The sequence below is a fragment of the Exophiala viscosa genome (assembly GCF_022695815.1).
Source record: "Exophiala viscosa unplaced genomic scaffold EDD37scaffold_10, whole genome shotgun sequence".
Lineage (NCBI taxonomy): Eukaryota > Fungi > Ascomycota > Eurotiomycetes > Chaetothyriales > Herpotrichiellaceae > Exophiala > Exophiala viscosa.
In genome coordinates, this window is record NW_026944362.1 from 537012 (window position 1) to 554344 (window position 17333).

General features: G+C 51.7%; 7 protein-coding genes across 7 annotated transcripts; 2 read left to right on the forward strand and 5 right to left on the reverse strand.

Annotated features, from left to right (window-relative positions):
• Positions 1–1123: 1123 nt before the first annotated feature.
• EDD37DRAFT_659204 (uncharacterized protein) lies at positions 1124–4138 on the reverse strand (the record flags this gene model as incomplete). Its single annotated transcript, XM_062819027.1, has 9 exons — positions 1124–1196; positions 1359–2581; positions 2606–2814; positions 2848–2899; positions 2933–2986; positions 3026–3101; positions 3129–3439; positions 3461–3529; positions 3554–4138. 9 exons carry the CDS (start codon positions 4136–4138, stop codon positions 1124–1126), a joined length of 2652 nt encoding a protein of 883 aa, XP_062667329.1.
• Positions 4139–5115: 977 nt separating this feature from the next.
• EDD37DRAFT_659205 (uncharacterized protein) lies at positions 5116–8097 on the reverse strand (the record flags this gene model as incomplete). The annotated part of the gene is made up of 4 exons (XM_062819028.1): positions 5116–6523; positions 6548–7401; positions 7454–7529; positions 8021–8097. The coding sequence occupies 4 exons, from the start codon at positions 8095–8097 to the stop codon at positions 5116–5118; spliced, it is 2415 nt and encodes an 804-aa protein (XP_062667330.1).
• A 195-nt stretch (positions 8098–8292) lies between these two features.
• On the forward strand, positions 8293–9086 carry EDD37DRAFT_568505 (cytochrome C1; the record flags this gene model as incomplete). The annotated part of the gene is made up of 2 exons (XM_062814191.1): positions 8293–8354; positions 8414–9086. Coding segments are annotated over 2 exons (735 nt in total), but the record flags the coding sequence as incomplete, so codon positions are not given.
• Positions 9087–9312: 226 nt separating this feature from the next.
• Positions 9313–10944, reverse strand: EDD37DRAFT_652809 (pfs, NACHT and WD domain-containing protein; the record flags this gene model as incomplete). The annotated part of the gene is made up of 2 exons (XM_062818484.1): positions 9313–10668; positions 10720–10944. The coding sequence occupies 2 exons, from the start codon at positions 10942–10944 to the stop codon at positions 9313–9315; spliced, it is 1581 nt and encodes a 526-aa protein (XP_062667332.1).
• A 267-nt stretch (positions 10945–11211) lies between these two features.
• On the forward strand, positions 11212–14268 carry EDD37DRAFT_594591 (DNA mismatch repair protein MSH4; the record flags this gene model as incomplete). The annotated part of the gene is made up of 7 exons (XM_062814558.1): positions 11212–11712; positions 11760–12078; positions 12126–12166; positions 12214–12363; positions 12409–12534; positions 12581–12668; positions 12714–14268. 7 exons carry the CDS (start codon positions 11212–11214, stop codon positions 14213–14215), a joined length of 2727 nt encoding a protein of 908 aa, XP_062667333.1. The 3' UTR covers positions 14216–14268.
• A 4-nt stretch (positions 14269–14272) lies between these two features.
• EDD37DRAFT_594594 (actin like protein 2/3 complex, subunit 1A/1B) lies at positions 14273–15712 on the reverse strand. The gene is made up of 2 exons (XM_062814559.1): positions 15308–15712; positions 14273–15250 (listed from the first exon to the last, which is right to left on the reverse strand). The coding sequence occupies exons 1-2, from the start codon at positions 15528–15530 to the stop codon at positions 14382–14384; spliced, it is 1092 nt and encodes a 363-aa protein (XP_062667334.1). The 5' UTR covers positions 15531–15712; the 3' UTR covers positions 14273–14381.
• On the reverse strand, positions 15649–17035 carry EDD37DRAFT_116589 (uncharacterized protein). Its single transcript, XM_062809287.1, has one exon. The coding sequence runs from the start codon at positions 16905–16907 to the stop codon at positions 15954–15956; it is 954 nt and encodes a 317-aa protein (XP_062667335.1). The 5' UTR covers positions 16908–17035; the 3' UTR covers positions 15649–15953.
• Between the last annotated feature and the right edge of the window lie 298 nt (positions 17036–17333).

Here is a 17333-nt window from a genome sequence, read left to right on the forward strand (position 1 = left end):
GTTCCCTCGTTACCCAAAGTCTTATGCTGTTGCTCTAACATTCCCGGTATCATGGAGTTCGAAATCTGGGAATCAGCCATGGTTTCCACAATCGATATTGCAGCCAGCCTCCTGCGCATCTACAAGATCTTCCAAGCCATCGGATACATCTCCCCCGAAGACATCAAACTCCCTCCTCACGATGAAGGAGCAATTGACATCGCCTTATGCGAAAGCGTCGGCATGGACGACGCAACCATTTATTTCCTCAAGAGGATTCCCTGGGCGACGGCTGGAGCCGGCGACTTGATCAAGAACTCCGAAATCATTGACTTTTCCAACGAGTATTGCATTCGACAATCGCGCCATTTTTGTGACTCATCAGTGTCCGGAAGTACAGTTGACGGCCCAAGAGAAGTCGACGGGTCACTCATTTCTCTGACTATGAGTGGTCAGCACGGGCGATCTCTGGTCGTGGATATCAGTCGAGGTAGGTCTTCGCCCTTCCCCTACTCACGCCCTTACGCATTAGACAGATATGTTGACATCATCGCAGGCACGATTCGCATATGGGATGGCAAAGGCGACGTCCTCGCCGTAGAAGAGCAAAATGCATGCGCGGTCCTCGACGCAATGTACAACCGATACTACAATCTCGAGGAAATCCCCTTTGAGCTCTGCATCCTCGCACCAATCACCGATCAAGACGATGTTGCTGAACGACGAGTATGCGTTTTTTGTGGTGACGAATTGCCTCCACGATCGCACAGTGTCGCTGAAGCACGCGTATGCGCCTTGTGTGGTCGTGACTTACCCACCACAGCTAACGCGGTCGAGAACAACAACAGATACGAAATGGTCAAGTCGCTGGCACAGCAGTGTGGTTGGCCGGAGCACTTTGACGTCGAGGCGTTCAAGGCCACTGCATCCGAGCTGCCTAGTCCGTCGAAAACAGAGTCTTCTACGCAGAGCTCTAACGGACCTGGTTCGAGCGATCGGCATCTGGAGGACGGCATTATCGATCACGATGCAGAGCGCGACTCTCATCGAGCTGGGAGCGTCATTGATCATCAAGGGGAACATGATGCCTATTTGAGTTCTAGCGATTCGAGTCACGAAAATGACGTGGACGGCACAGGCACTCTCATTCGCGAATGGGTGCACGACCAAGCTGATCAGGCTGGGAGCGATTGATTATCTCAAGGGAGCTTTGAGTACTAAGGAAAGGGATGTTTGTGCTCTAAGTACATCACAACATCTCCATCAGGTCTTACCTCCCAGACATCTCATTCCGTTTGACGCGGTCACCTGCTTCATGCACTCCCATCTTTGCCTTCTCCTTCCCTTTGGCTTGTTTCGTCGAGTCATTGCCCTCCGACATCGCTTTCTCCGTGACGTCGTAGACAAGCCCGTTCTCACCAACAAGTTTCACTGTCTTCTGGTGACCGCGAGGACTGTAGATGCTGTATCGTTCTGCTCGGCCAATTCTGTAGAAGACCCAAAGCGACAAGCCACCGCCATCAGTTTGTACAGCAAGATCATCAACGAAGTCATCTTCAACAGTAAACAATGTCGCACCGCTTATCTGAAGTGGTTTGCTTGCTGAGGTTGCACTACTGTTGGCAGCTTCATTGCCAGTTTGAGGTTCGATTGACGCGTTCGGGTGGCTGGTCATCCAAGAGTCCATGAGCAGGTCACTTTGCCCAATGACACCAGAAGTTTCGTCCCAAACATCGGCAGAGGTATGCAAATCTTGCATACGTTTGAACAGGTCTGCCGGTATGTTGTAAAGCACGACTTGTCCGTCGTCATAGACAGCAACAATACGTAGGCCCCATGGAAGAGCTTTACCGGCTGTGTACCGTATCGGAGAGCATTGTGTGCCTTCTGGATGGGGAGGTGGTGCAAAAACAACCTTCCGAATGAGCTTGGTCGGGCCACCCAGAGGTGCATCGCTGCCCAAGCACAGTAATCCATTCGATGGGTCTGTAAAAATAACGTGAGAACCATCGCTGACTGGAATTGCGCGAAAATGATCACAATCAACGGTCCTCAGAACCCCTTGCACTTCGTCGCTTTGCGCTCGTGTAGAAGATCGTGGCCATCTTGACGAAGGAGAAGCAGATGTTGGAAATGGCAGATTGCCAAAGAATAGCCTGGTCAAGCTCTGTCGCCGACCATGGGCAGCGGGCATAGGCCAGTACTTCCATATTGCGGGTGAACTATCGCTTCGAAGCAATTGAGGGGCCACTGGGCCTGCCGCACTCGAAATCAATCGTAGCTTCTTTCTCGAGTCGATCCCCAGCCGTTGTGGAAGGAAGTACAAATGATCACTAGGGGCGGCAAGTGGGAACCAGCGGTTCAGACTACCTCCTGTAACGGCGTCGATCCAGTGGAGTTCAATGCCCATACGACATCCGAAAGCCACGCATTTGCGATTTGGGCAGATTGCCACGCTCCTCGGGAGATCATCTGGGCTACCGAGGTCGGTGTAAACAGCCGTTGCTCGAGTTTCGATAGGTATGCCCAGTCCTACATGATCGCTGCCTTCGTCGTCCTCCGCATCGTTCTCCTCAAGGTCGTCCCGTTCCGGAGTCTCGTCCTAGAAGGTTGGTGGACTCGGGACAAATCCTGTAGAGGAAGATCCGCTCAGTACTGCAGGTGGCGTCGCAGAGTAGGCTGGCGGTTCGGCGGCGAGCAACTCCTCGTCTTCGACTGACCACTCAGAGGAGCGTGGGCCCCTTGGTGAGAATGTAGCGGATCCCTGGACGTATGTTTGTAAGCCAAGGTTGAGAGGCTCTCCAGAGCTGTTCCGATATCGCGTCTGGAGCGGACCTCCAAGCAGATCCCACAACATTCCCAAACGACCCGAAAGTAGTGCCGCTACAGAAAATCTCTCCGAGCTAGTGTCCATGCTCACCTTCAGCACTTCCAGGCCAGCAGCTAGGCGGACAACTGGGGCTACTGATTGTTCTGGTTCGCACAATGAGTACAACGAGATATCGGTCTGTGAGACAACGAGGACAAATTTTCCACAGATCGAGACAGTGAATCTCGTTCTGCCGCTTAGAGCATCCTGAGAAATGATCTTCGAAAAGTCAACTTCCTCCATCAGCCATAACCTGGGAATGGATCCAGAGGTATCTGACGGAGGAGAACCTCTCCACTCCGGGGATAGTCTGCTTTCAGTGGCAAGCCTCTTCGAACAGACCCATTCCTTGTTGACGACAACCTGGTTCTCATCCTCAAAAGGGCTTGACGAACGACTCAGGTCTTCTCTCTGGTTGTCGGTTTCCGTCAGCCATTGAATGTCGGCCGTCAGGGCGCTTTCAGACCCACTTGATCTGAGTAACGGTTCTTGAACATTCTTGTCCAGACTGGCCAAGAGCCATGATCTGCAGGTATGTCGAGCCGCATCAAAATCGCAGAGTGAAAGGTATGAGTAGATATGTTGCAATATCTCTCCTGGAAGCCTAAATACTGCCGGAAACCGAGGCAATGAGAGGCCGACATGCCACTGGCGGCAAACCAAGCGAAGAGCCTTGTAGTCCTCAAATGACAGATATTGCAACACAGCGTCGACAATCGGTTGAGGGAGAAATATATCCGCATGGACACTCGAGCGTTTTCGAGAGATCGACAGATGTAGACGTGGCTGCTGCGTCAGATCTACTGATGCGAAAGCAGAGCCGTCCGGCTCGATATGCCCGTGAACGTACTTGCCACGCACGAAGGCATACTGAGATAGTCTCGCCAATGTATCCCGATGTCCGGCAAATGCGTTGGGACGGAGGTAAGCTGTCGCATCAGAGGAGCTCGAATGCCTGCTTGACAATGGGGTCTGTTCATTGCCAAAAGGATTGGTGAACTGGTCGTTGTCTCGCTTGAGAGAGCCCTCGTCAGCTTGGGATGTGGAGCTTTGTCTAGATCTCAAATCCTCGACTGATAGGAATCGTACTCGCCAAAGCCGAGCAAGGTTCGATCTCATAATCGAGTGGCTGGAAGCTCGACTTCGTGCAGGCGAGGGCGTCTCATCAGGAGAGTCAGAAGCACCATCCATGATATTGATGTTGCCATGCCTAGCCGGTGCGCATGGAGAAGATGTTTCTTGCGCATCCGGAGCTTTGCTGACTTGAGAGTCATGGTATTTTGTATTCATTTCGCCGTTCGAAGGACAATTGTATCGTTCGATGGCCCGACGACCTCGATGCCAAGGTCGTCGCATGAGAAAGGCTTTGGCTGACACTCCGCGAAACCTGGTCAGAGGAAGACTTCCATGATAGCTCTTGTCTTGCTGGTCGGTAGTCCCACATAATGGTATGCAGCCACAGTCGTAAGGGGATGATGCTGGAAGAGATTCGTCACGATCGTGGTATGAACAGACCATTTGCTGAAGGTCATCCTTCATAAGGCATAACCAGTTGGGCGATATGCGAAACTGGGTAGCACGTTTCTCGCAATGAAGGACGGATTGGGAGCGTGACTGATTGTGAGAAAGTGACTCAATGGCTTGATAGCTTGCTCGTTCCCGAGTCAGATCGTGATAGACGTAGACGGAGTCGTAAGGCGGTTGCAGGGAGGCTTCTGTTGCTGAAAAGGGACGGTCAAGGAAGGTCTGGCCCATTGGGTTGAGCATCTCTGCGTTGAAGTCGTTCAATGAAGCGATGCCTCGAGATACGAGGATCTCGAAAGCCAGCTTGATGATTGCCAGATTATTTACTAATAGAGCATGGAGGATCAATGAAGGAAAGCAATGTGTGCAATAGGGATAGAATTTGAGGTGAATTGTGAAAGGACTGGAAGGCAAAAGTAGTCGAGGTTGATGATATTGTCGCCAGGATTGGTCGTGGTCGGATCGCACCTTCTCCCTGGTAGTCGTGCTCCTATGGAAAGGGCAGTTGCAGAGTGCGACCGCCCCTGTTGGACGACGGGAAGGGCCCAGTGACAATACCACATGGTGGAGAGTTTAGAGACGCGTTCGAGGAAGAGAATTTGACTGGAACATTTCGCAAATTATGGTATTATCGGTAGTTCCACAAGTAGTGACAGCATCGTACAGGGTATCTCAACAAAACAAAGAAGAAAAGTCCGCTCTTCTCGCTATGCTCAAAGACTTAAAGACATAAAGAATACAGGTCAAGTGTCATCCGTGCGATAACTTCCAGGCTTCCCGACCCATAGTGTCTCTAACGGCTGTACAAGGTTGGGGTTGATATAGCGAAGTCCGGTATCAGGGTGGGTGTCAACGGTTCGTCCGTAATCAGTATCTCTATCCCATGGAGATTCGAATGGCGTAGCTATATCTGGAGTGCCAGGGGGCCGATCGATGCTCCGGAGTGCGATGAACTTCATCAGAGGGAGATAAGTGCGTTGGAAGTACACCGTGAACCAGATAGTAAAGGCCAACAGAGGCGACAGAAGCACCGAGGCAGTCAGTGCACCTCGAAGCGCTAAGATGCCAGTCATTGCAACCTGGAACAGCACCAAGCCAGTAATGATTCGATTGCAGATCATGGGCCAAGCGAGGCCAGTGGAATGTTGTCGGTGTTCCATCGCGTAGAGCAATTGGTATTTGTGAATGAATCCACCAATGATGAAGTAGACGAGACCGAACAGGGTGATCAGCCAAGACGAAGGCAGAACGCTGTACACAATACAGATGATGAATATGAGCATCGTCTGTGGCAGGTAAAAGCCGTAGCTAAAAATTGGTGGATAGGCCAACTCGGCATAGTCTCGTGGTGTTTTAGCGCTGATGAGGTAGAAAGGATAGAGAGCGACCGAGCCGACTTCCAGCAGTCTGAAGGGGAAGAGGCCTAATCCCTGGAGGACAATCAAGTTGACGTAGAAGGGTGAGAGTTGTTCTAGGGCTTTTGCCACTGCATATGCGATCCCGGCAGTGTCGCGAAGAATGTCGCGCAAGTCTTGCCAGAACTCGTAGAAGTTCGTTGCCGAACCCCAAATTGTAAAGACAATGAATAGGTTGAAGAAGGTAAAGAAGAAGTTCTTGGAGATGACGGACAGCTCGACATCTCCCTGAGAAGTCATACCTTGCTGATTGGACAGCCAGTCGTACAAATATGGTACGGACAGAGCCAATAACGAGAAGAGCAGCGTCGGGAGACCGGTTTGGACCAGGGAGCGGATGATCTCATGGTCTTCAAGAGCTGCCGCAAGACCGGGCAGAATCTCGTCAATGACTTCAATGCTGAGCAGACCAGCCAGAGGAGCGACAGCTACAGCCCAGAAAACGGTCAAAAGTCCGATGAAGACCATGATGCCCCAGGAACGAATGATGCGATGGTTTCGGGATAGATAGGTGTTCTTCCAGACAACATCCGCGGGAGGAGGAGCGATAGTAGCCAGGAGCTGCCCAGGTTTTGGGTCAAGGATGGCTTGCACAGCCATCTGACAGGACGCAGTAGTCTCCATGGTCACAAAAGCAAGGGGCGTCGGCTTGAATTCCGCAGTCCTCAAAGCATTCACCCTTTCGTTCGCCATTCGGAGCTTCTCTTCATAGTAATCAATCGCATCGACTTTCTTGCTATGAATCTTGAGAGGCCCGTACCGCAAGGTGACGCTTGGGCGAGGCCGATCTGCTGGCATAGCATGAGCATGGTCCATTTCAGACCTGGACAGAAGCGCGCCACTCTCCTCTTCATCACCAACGGGATCATTCACCCTTTGTCGAGCTCGTGAACGGCGCACAGAGTGTTTATGTCCTAGATACTCTGTCCATGCCTCTTCCAACTTGCGCAGATAGGTCATCCTCTTAGACACGAGGTCGTCAAGCACGCGCCAGTTTCGGCAGAGCATGACACTGTCCACTTTGCCAATCTCGAGCCCTTCGATGAAGTCCTTTATGGTCTCTTCGGACCGCATATCTTTTGGAATTCCTGACAAACGTAACGTTCTGTCGGTGATGGTAGACTGCGTGCCCATATAGGCTTGTCTGACCCGAATCATGCTCTGGGTATCCTGCACCAAGAGATATATTGCCACGAGTGTGAAGAAGTACACAAATATCACGTACATCCAAAGATAGCTGGTGTTCTTTTCGATCAAGGGCTTCTTCGGGTTCTTCGAGCCGTCAATGAAGAATGGCTGGTATCCTTCGCGGGGATCCGTCTCATTGTAGGGCGGTTCGGAGAAGAATGGTTGACCCGTATATTTGTAATTGACCGGCAGGATGACCGTGAGTGAGAAGAAGAGTGTGACCGACAGGTACTTGATGGCATATCGAAAGAACAAGAGGAAGGCGTAGGCATCAAGACCGGCAGAAGCGAGGACCTCCTCTTGAGAGATCCTGTATATAACAGGTATCCAGCCGAACATCGACTTGGGCAGGTCTGGAAGTCCTGAGGCTGCGCCAGACTGCTTCTTCCGGGCATGATAGAGGCTGGTCCATTTTGGTCGAAGTACCTGACTGTGTTAGCATTGAAGTAGCCACAAGATGTGAGTTGTTGGTCTGTACACAAAACGAGAGAAATGCGCTCAGTCCGAATACGAGGGATATGACGACTTGGATCTTGAAATCGCGCTGGTTGGTGCTCTTGAATTGATCGTTCCAAGACGGTTTCTTGAGTGCATTCAGCGACATCGCCGGGTGCGACGACGATAGAGAAGATGGGCTACATCCAGTGCGCCGAGGGTTTACTGTAGGCAAGTGATAATAAATGGTGTACTGAGAAAGACTGCGTACTGAACATAGGAGGAATCCTTGGAAGAACTGCGGCGATCACGGGTAGCTAAGGCATTTTGAGTCGTAGCCAATCAGAAGTCGAGTAATAAATGTGCATTCGAGCTTCAAAGCTTCTGCAACTTCAATCCCACTTATTGAGATTGTGGACTTTGCCTCTCATTCAACGCTCCCGCCAACGAGCTCAATCCCCCTCTCCCTCCCGTTGCACGAGAAGTCCATCATCTGTCGAGGGCGCGTACGTCTTCTGGCCAAGATGTTGGCGACGTCGGCAATTCGCACTGCTCCATTGAGGGTAGCTGCGCGAAACGTCGTCCGCAGAACAACCACTGTCAGTCTTACCCCGAACCCTTCTTCAAATGCAAAAACACTGCTCTGGGGACGTTGGAACTAACAGACAAAATAGCGTGCCGCTTCATCTAGCTCGACCGAGACCGCCTCTTCTCCTTTTTACATCACAGCAGGTGCCTCGGCGGCAACAGCAGTTGCAGTAGGCTCAATCGCTTGGTATTATCAGCTTTATGGTCAAGATGCCTTTGCTATGACGCCGCAAGAAGAAGGGTGAGCTCGAAAAAAAGGCAGAAGAGTTCGAATGGTTAACAATCTGGTGCAGTCTTCACCCAACTCAATACCCGTGGGAACACGCACGCTGGAACAAGACATTTGATCATGCAGGGTAAGGATGCCAAAAAGGAATATCACTACCGGCCGGGAGCACGACTGACATTTTTCCAGCTTGCGAAGAGGTTTCCAGGTTTACCGTGAAGTCTGCGCCGCCTGCCATTCGATCAAGCGTGTCCCATACCGAACACTAGTTGGCACAATGTTGACAGTCGATGAAGCCAAAGCGCTCGCCGAAGAAAATGAATACGATACCGAACCCAACGACGAAGGAGAAATCGAGAAACGACCCGGTAAATTGTCAGACTACCTCCCATCACCATACAAGAATGACGAAGCCGCTCGCGCTGCGAACAATGGTGCTCTTCCTCCGGATCTATCTCTCATGGTCAAGGCCCGACACGGTGGCTGCAACTACATCTTCAGCTTGTTGACTGGATATCCGGAGGATCCTCCTGCTGGTGCCACTGTGCAATCCGGCTTGAACTTCAACCCTTACTTCCCCGGTACCGGTATTGCCATGGCTCGTGTTCTGTACGACGGTCTCGTTGAGTACGAAGATGGCACGCCAGCCACCACGTCACAGATGGCCAAGGATGTTGTCGAATTCCTCAACTGGACTGCCGAACCTGAAATGGACGACCGAAAGAAAATGGGTGTCAAGGTCATCATCATTACTTCGTTGCTATTGGCTCTGAGTGGCTGGATGAAGCGTTACAAGTGGGCCCCCATCAAGACACGAAAGATCGTGTACAACCCTCCTCCGGAGACCAGAATCAGGCGATAAACAGCAAACGGAGCTGGATTGAATCATTGGTTTTGTTGTCAGGAGGGTCGCTCAAGGTCCTAAAGGGTGGATCAAAGGCTGTTGTTTGTGTGTACCAACGAAAACATTCAGATCTCTTTAAATCGAACATAAATACTTTTCATGATCCGATCGTCGCAATGCCCAGGGTATCAAAGTCTAGTTGCCAAAAATCCACGATGACAGTCATTTCGTGCATAGAAAAAGATCAGTGCTTCCATAACTTCACCACCTTGTCCTTTCCACCACTGGCCACACATTTCCCATCTTGACTCCAGTCCAGAGCGAATACTTCGTCTTTATGTCCCGGTAGATCTTCCTTCAGCTTTCCAGTCCGAACATCCCATACCTTGACCGTGGTATCCTTTGAAGCACTTGCCAATAGGCGAGAGTCGCTCGACCATGCAACCAAGTACACGGCACCAACATGACCCCTCAAGGTAGCTATGAACTTGCCATCCCTTGCATTCCATAGTTTTACACTGTTGTCGAGGGCGGCCGACGCAATGTACAAGCCGTCCGGCGAGAACGACACATGCAGAACTTGCTTCTGATGTCCGAGTAACCGTGCGACTGGCTTGACCGAAGCATTGGAGTCGCCCGGAATCGCAGATGGATCCCACAGGAAAATGGTGTTGTCATCGGAAGCCGAAATGAGCTTCTCGACCAACTTCCCTTCTTGTCTCGCCGCGTCTTCGAATCGAGATTTCGCCTTCTTGATCTTTTCGTCAATTGTCTCCGGAACCTTGCCGGTATGATCGTGGAACGAGGTGCGCAGAACGTGGTCGGTCGACAGTGCGAGGTGATTCACCCAGTGCGTGTGGGTCGAGAGTGTATGTAGACAATTCCACGTTTTCGAGTTCCAGATCTTGATAGTCTTGTCCTGCGAGGCGGTGAAGACGCGATTGAAGCCGCCCCATCTCACACACGTCACAGATCCTTTGTGTCCGGCCAGGTGCTCTTCGATCCGTCGGAGTGGAACATCCCAGATCCTGACTGTACCGTCTTTCGAGGCAGATGCAAGGCGAGGCTTACCAGGAGCCTGGTTGTGATATGGTTCCCAAGCCAGGCTCGTAATCCATTTAGTGTGTCCCTTCAATGGTCCACCCAGAGCCTCTCCGGTCTTGGGGTCCCACAACCTTACTGTGTTATCCATACTACCCGTTGCAAGGATTTTGCCATCAGGCGACCATGATACGGCCAGCACCCAACTCGTGTGTCCTTTTAAAGTATGCATAGGTGTTCCAGTATCACAGTCCCATATCCGCGCTGTATTATCACCACTTCCAGTAGCCATTCTCGACGATGACTCGGGAGAAAACGCTGTAGTGAGAATTGCCTCGCCGTGTCCAGATATCGACGCCGAACATCGTGTGACTGCCCGTACGCGGAACACAGCTTGCGGAATGAACTGTAGGGTAATGTTGTCTTCAGTGGTCTTGAAACCTGGTCGCAATACTGAATGGTATATGTTATTTTGGATATCGAGGAGATTCGACTCGTTCTCAGCAGGAGCACGATCGTTGCGGAAGAAGAATCGGTATGGTAGTCGTTCGTCAGGTTCCTGTGGTAAGGTTAGCATATTATCCCCCGAGTTGCATGTTCTCCTGCTAACATTTCCTTGTAACGTATTCAGCAACGTCTCCAGGTTCTTCACACTGGCATCTTTGACTGGCACTGCCACCACTGGACCGGTTGTCTTGCCAGTACTCTGGTCGACAAACTGCACTCTCACACTGCCCAAATCTTCTGGTATCCTGGCATCTTCAGCGATTCTCTCAGCCTTCTCCAAGGCAGCAACCTTTTGCCGTTTACTCGGAGGCGGGACCAGGGTTGCCATGACTGCCTAATACTTTGAAATCTTGGTGTTGACTCTGGGCAAAGTAAGTCGATCGGCGACGCAGTCTTCGAAAAAATTAAGGTCCATCAGCCATTCTTCTCAGCCTCGTGCGGGGAAGTTTCGTTCACGGCTGACCTTCCGGAATGCTTTTCCTGTCTTGTTTATCTTCTCCGACTCGCGTTGTCCATTCTTCCTTTCCATTGTATTCTGATCATTCGTGTCGATGAAGATTTTGCTCGCCGGAAACTCATCAAGGGAGCCCGAGCTATGTCAATCGTATCAGGGAACACCAGCAGAACCACCGGTAGGCCAACAGTCAACTCACGGCCACGTAATGCCAGGTCACGCTCGAAAACAGCAGCGACCTCTACCGGCAATAGCGATGGTGAAACTGTTTGTGCAATCAGTGAATCTCGAGGAATATCTCCTATTGTTGGACTCTCTTTTGTCAATTTGTCCACTTCTGAAGCCGTCCTCTGCCAGTTTACCGACACCCAAACATATGCTCGCACATGTCTCAAGATCAAAGTCTTCTCTCCTTCTGAAATTCTCTACATGTCGAATGCTGCAGATTCCAAGCTCGTTTCAATTGTGACGGAAAACCTTGAGGTGTATGACAACGGCATATTGATGACAGACATCGATCGAAAATACTGGTCCGAAGGAAGTGGACATGACTACGTCCAGCACCTCGCCTTTCCAGATGATGTGGAATCTCTGAAGCTGTCGCTCACGGGCAACTACTTCGCAACATGCTGCTTCTCGGCAGTATGTTCCCAGGTACGTGCCGCATCCGGGCATGCTGATTATGGCAGGTCATGAAATACGTCGAGATGGGAATGGGAAAGACATTCGCACCACAGACATTACGCACCCGATTCGAGCCGTCAGAAGGATCCATGATGATAGACCTTGCCACGATTGCATCGCTTGAATTGATACAAAATTGTGAAAAGTCCAAATCTCGAGATTCTCTGTTCGGCATACTCAACCAGACATTGACGCCGATGGGCGCCCGCTTCCTGAGGACAAACGTCCTGCAACCATCCACGGATGTTGAGAAGATCACTAAAAGGCAAGATGCTCTAGCAGAGCTGACAACAAAAGAATACATGCTCTCTGCCATTCGAGAAGGTATGGGCGATCTCCTAAATGTCGAACAACTTATTTACCCGTATCAGCCGTCAAGTCTTTCGTGGACACCGATCGTGTGCTTGCAGCTGTGGGCCAGGTACACCCTCTAATCCCAACACAGACTGACTTCTCCAGCTTGTCGTTATATCGACCAAGCCCGACATCCAACACATGGAGCAGTCGGTCAATCAGGTGCTTATGCTGAAAACCTTTGTGGACTCGATCAAGCCCATCTGGCAAGCACTTGCAGGCTGTAGCAGTGAAGATTTGCAGATCATACGTCAGGTTAGCGACGCTCGCTCAGAGCAACAAACTCGCCTCTAACATCAGACTCAGCTATGTGATCCAGATAATTACACCGAAGTCGAAGCACTGATTCAAACCACTCTGAACGAAGACGTGCACTACTCGACCACGGCCACAGACCTGCGCAACCAGAGAGTTTATGCAATTCGAGTAGTGTCCTTGACCACACTCTGGTGCCAATACTGATGTTGAGCAGGCCGGCGTCAACCGGTTCCTCGACGTCTGCAGGCAAACCTACAAAGAAATCAACAATGATGTGTTCCAGATGGTTCAGCAGCTCAATGGTAGACTCATCCCACTTGCCAGCGTCGCCAGCTGACCAGCGTCAGATGAAAACGAGCTCGATATCCAGCTCAAATTCGACGTCCCACGGCAATACTATCTTCGACTCCCCGTTGCCGACTTCGAAGCGAACCCGCACCGAGACAGCTTTATAAACACCTACCGCAAGGGCAAATTCATGGAATTCCAAACACTGGAGTTGCTCAAAATGAACCACAAGATCAAGGACGCTCATAGCGACGTCATCAACCTAGGCGACCACGCGATACAACAGCTTATGGACCAAGTCCGATCCAAGATCCACCCTCTATTCAAGATCAGCGAAGGCGTCGCCCTGCTCGACATGCTTGCCGGCCTCGCCCATATGGCGGTGTCGAGTGACTACATCCGTCCCGAGGTCACAGGCACACTCGCCATTCAAGCTGGCCGGCACCCCATTCGCGAACAGATTTATGCAGACCGCTTTGTGCCAAACGACGTATACGCGACACAGCAGAACCGCTTTCAAATCATCACAGGATGCAATATGAGCGGCAAAAGCACGTACATCCGGACGATTGCACTACAAGCCGTCATGGCACAGATCGGTAGCTTTGTGCCCGCGACGTATGCCTCATTTCCCGTAACGCGGCAGCTGTTCGCGCGAGTCTCGACGGACGACAGCATCGAAGCCAATGTGTCGACCTTTGCGGCTGAGATGCGCGAAACAGCCTTCATCCTGCGCAATGTCTCACCTCAAAGTCTAGTGATTATCGACGAGCTCGGCCGTGGCACCAGCACGACCGATGGTCTAGCCATTGCCGTCGCCATAGCCGAGGCCTTGATCGACTCGAAGGCTTTGGTGTGGTTCGTCACGCACTTCCGTGATTTGGCGCGCATTTTGGGCGAGCGTGCAGGTGTGGTTAATCTGCATCTCGCCGCGGATATTAGCACCGACTTAGCGAAGATGACGATGCGGTATAAGGTCGCCGAGGGCTACGAGGAAGAGAAATTTTACGGTCTCGCGCTAGCCAAGGTTGTTGGCTTGCCTGGGCCGGTCATTGACGTCGCTGAAGGTGTGTCGAAAGTGTTGCATGAGCGAAACGAGGCGCAGAAACGGAACCCGGAGGCCACGGCTGAGGCGAGACGCAGAAAGGTGCTTCTGAATCTGCGAGAGCAGCTGGTGCAAGCTAGGGATAGTTGCAGAAGTGGAGATGCCGAACCTGATGAATTGAGAGCTTGGCTGAAAAGGCTGCAGGTGGAATTCCAGGTGAGGATGAGAGCCATCGACGCTGAAGCTAGGGCTGGACCTCTGTCTCAATCTCGATCCGGAGTGTCCGTCAGTGAGATGCAGGAAACAACTCCGGTAAGTGGACTGCGAGAGTTGCCACTCTTTGCGAATGAGGCACAACAGGAGCAGTCGTTCAATGCAGCTGATCCCCTGCACACGGACGCGACGGATGGCAGTCACACCGAGGCCGGCGATGAGGACGAGGATCTTATGGAATACATCAAGCACGAGCAGGTGAACCTAAGCTATGTCAAGCAAGAGCCGATGGATCTATTGTGAGATACGCAACACAAGATGGTGCATGCATGCGGATGAAAAGCACAAGTAGCATTTTTTAGAGCAGATAGAGCTGGTCTATGATTTACAAATCTATTGCTTTTGTGCTGACAGTTCAACTACGACCTTGTGTATGAACTGCTGCTTGAGCGTATGTCTTTGATATCATCTATACTGTCCAAACAACCACCCGTCCGTCGACACCACTGGTGCTGAACTTGCGCACACCACCAGCCGACCCCTCATACACACGCACAGTGTTGATAGTATTCTGATGCGTCGTATTCAAAACCGTGTCATCCTTGACTTTTCCCTTGAGATCCATCTGGCGGAACATATGCAGCGCCGACTCTTCTCTCGCATTTTCCAAACCAGGCCTGGTCTTCGCCTCAACACTCCCCGCAAACTCCCACCCATCTTCTCCGCCACGGAACTTGAACGCCTCACAGTCATACCCTGCGGCGATGATCTCGGCCTCGCCGTTCCATATCAAACTCGTGAACGGCAACGTTTGCGTCGAAATACTCAGCATCGCTCGCGGCGGCTGGTCCGGACCACTAGGGTACACGACGGTGATACTACTATCGTGAGAAGCGAACGCGAGGGCATCACCGCTAGGCGAGAACGACACCGCGTGAACCCAACCCGCCGAGTCGTTCAGGTACTCGCCACACACAGTGTTAAACGGCAGTCGTTCACCCCAGACGCTCGCTTCGGGCCGCTCGTCGATACCCTTGATGAAGCCTGAGAAGACGCGGGCGTGGGAGTCCGTGGACCCAGCTGCCAACAACACGCTGTTGGGATGCCATGCCACAGTCGTCACTGTGCTCCGGATCGGCTTCTTCAGGTGCTTCGACACCCACCAGTCGTTCTCCTCTTCGAAGTAGCATACGGCAATCAGTCGCGCGCCGGAACCCACGGCGAATTTCTTCTCGGAAGGTGACCACCGGACGAATGTGGCTGCGCGATTGATTCGGAGGAGGACGAGGGTTGGTTTCCAGCCTGTAGGCGAGGGTTCCCAGACGTAGGCGTTTCGATCTAGGCAGAAACGTTAGTAATGTGCTTTGCCTGAGGCTGAGACGGGCGAGTCTTTACCTTGTGAGCAAGTTACGATCATGCCACTGTTGGGAGCAATGTCGACACCTGTGACCGTCTTGTCATGGCCTTTGAGTTCATCTTTCAGAACGAGTTTGGACCCGGATTTGCCGTAGAGTTCGACGGTGTTTTCTTTGGCTACAGCGAGCGTCTGCCGGTCTGCGGAGAAGGAGTGGTCGGCGATTGGCTGGTGGAAGAGGTGATGGACTTCTGGACCAGACATTGTGAAGGGAGGCCGGGCGATAGGAGTAGCTCTCTACTATCGCTTGGAATGGGTTGAAAGGGTTGTAAAGGTGGCAGAATCTACGACCGCAGTTTGCAATTGAGGTGAGCGTGAGGGTGAGTGGGATGTTGGATGCTGGATGACACGGAGCGGCTAATTTTCGGTTCAGCCTTGAGAAAGACCTAAGTATGGTGGTAGCCTGTCCGGCTCTAGGTATTTATCTGTCCCACCTACAAGGCTGCTATCAATACTCGGTGGGATTCATCGCGGGCATCTTTAAGCTAGGATCCAAAATATTCGTCAGCGTAACGTCGTTCTGTCTAATGATGATGCTGGCGGACTCCAAGCATGAGAACGCCGGTCTATGTGCCGCTGAAAAGCTGCAAATAAGTCCTGCCAAACCCAAGTCTAATGCATGCCATGCTAATGGCTCATCTCCTCAGCCAACTGTGTCTTGAACGCCTCCGCATGCTTCGTAAGTACTTTACGCCGTATAAAACTCGTCTTGACAATGAACGAGTACCGGTACCGTGCCCACTGCCACTCTTTGATCGAACCGCCATACTTTGCGTTCATATCCTCCAGGACAGTCTCGGCATACCACCAGCACATTTCCCTTCTCATTCGGTAGTATCCTCTATCTGTCGTCGCAGCTAAGACTTCGGCCAGCTCATGCATATTCGGTCGTTTCTTGGGCTTGTCAAATACCAGACTCAGCAGAGGCAGCGGAAGTTTGTAATGCTCAGATGGCGTCTGGCCCGAGGCCCAGTTCCAGCCTACCAACACCCAGTCTCCGTTCTCCTCTCGCCCAGCAGCGATACGTGTCCGCTGACCGGTAACCGCGTCTTCGGCAATGAATTGCAGAAATTCATGTGAGAAAGGTGACGCAAGTGCCTTGATCCAGCTGATGTTGCAGATCTTCCAGTGCTGGAATCGAGCAGTGTCCTCCAAGAGTTTGGCCTTCCAGTCCTTGGTCGACAACCTCTCGTACGACTTGAGTAGCTGCGGCAGGTCTTCGCGGTTGTGACGCTTCTGGACACAGTCCTCCGTTTCCACATCGAAGGCTCTGAGGACTGGCGCACTGAGCAACTTTGGCGTAGGAGGAACCCCAGAAGCAAGGATGGGAGTCGCCTCGAAAGAAGATGCATGGTAGAACAGTCGTAGGACCAGCAAAACTATAGTGTTGAACCGGCTGGAGCCGAATTTGTGTCGTGGAAAGACCACGCACATTGAAAGAAGTTTCTTTGGGTGGTGCTTTCCACAAGTGCAGTAATTGCCGACTCCATGAGAAAGGCCGACACCTGATATCCATTTCTGTTGGCGTTTCCAATGACGCGGAGTTCGCAGAGGCAGCACGGGGTACGTTAGGGGAGCCATTGTTGATGATGACTTGAATGCCACGCGATCCTCGAGTTGTCCAAATCGCCCACAACGACGAGGTTCTCAACAATGGGCATGGTGAATATAGAAAATCAATCAAGGGGAAAGTCAGCAGAATTGCAGAAGGTGACACAAAAGATGTATGCTCCAGTGCTTGTGTGCACGGGATTCTCTCAACGCGATGCCTAACACAAGGGGGGGGCAACTCAACTCGACCATTCAGAGCATCGGATGAAGTCCCGTGGAGTGGCTTTATTTGCTCGCTCGTTTCTCGCGACTCACATCGACCCCAGCGAGCCAGCGCTGTTTGTTGTGCCATTTTCGCATCTGGTCGGAGGAACAAATGGCATTGGTTCGAATGAAGCAGAGGAGCAAAGCATGCGAAAACAAATGTACGCGGTCGAGAACCACGTCCTGCACGTC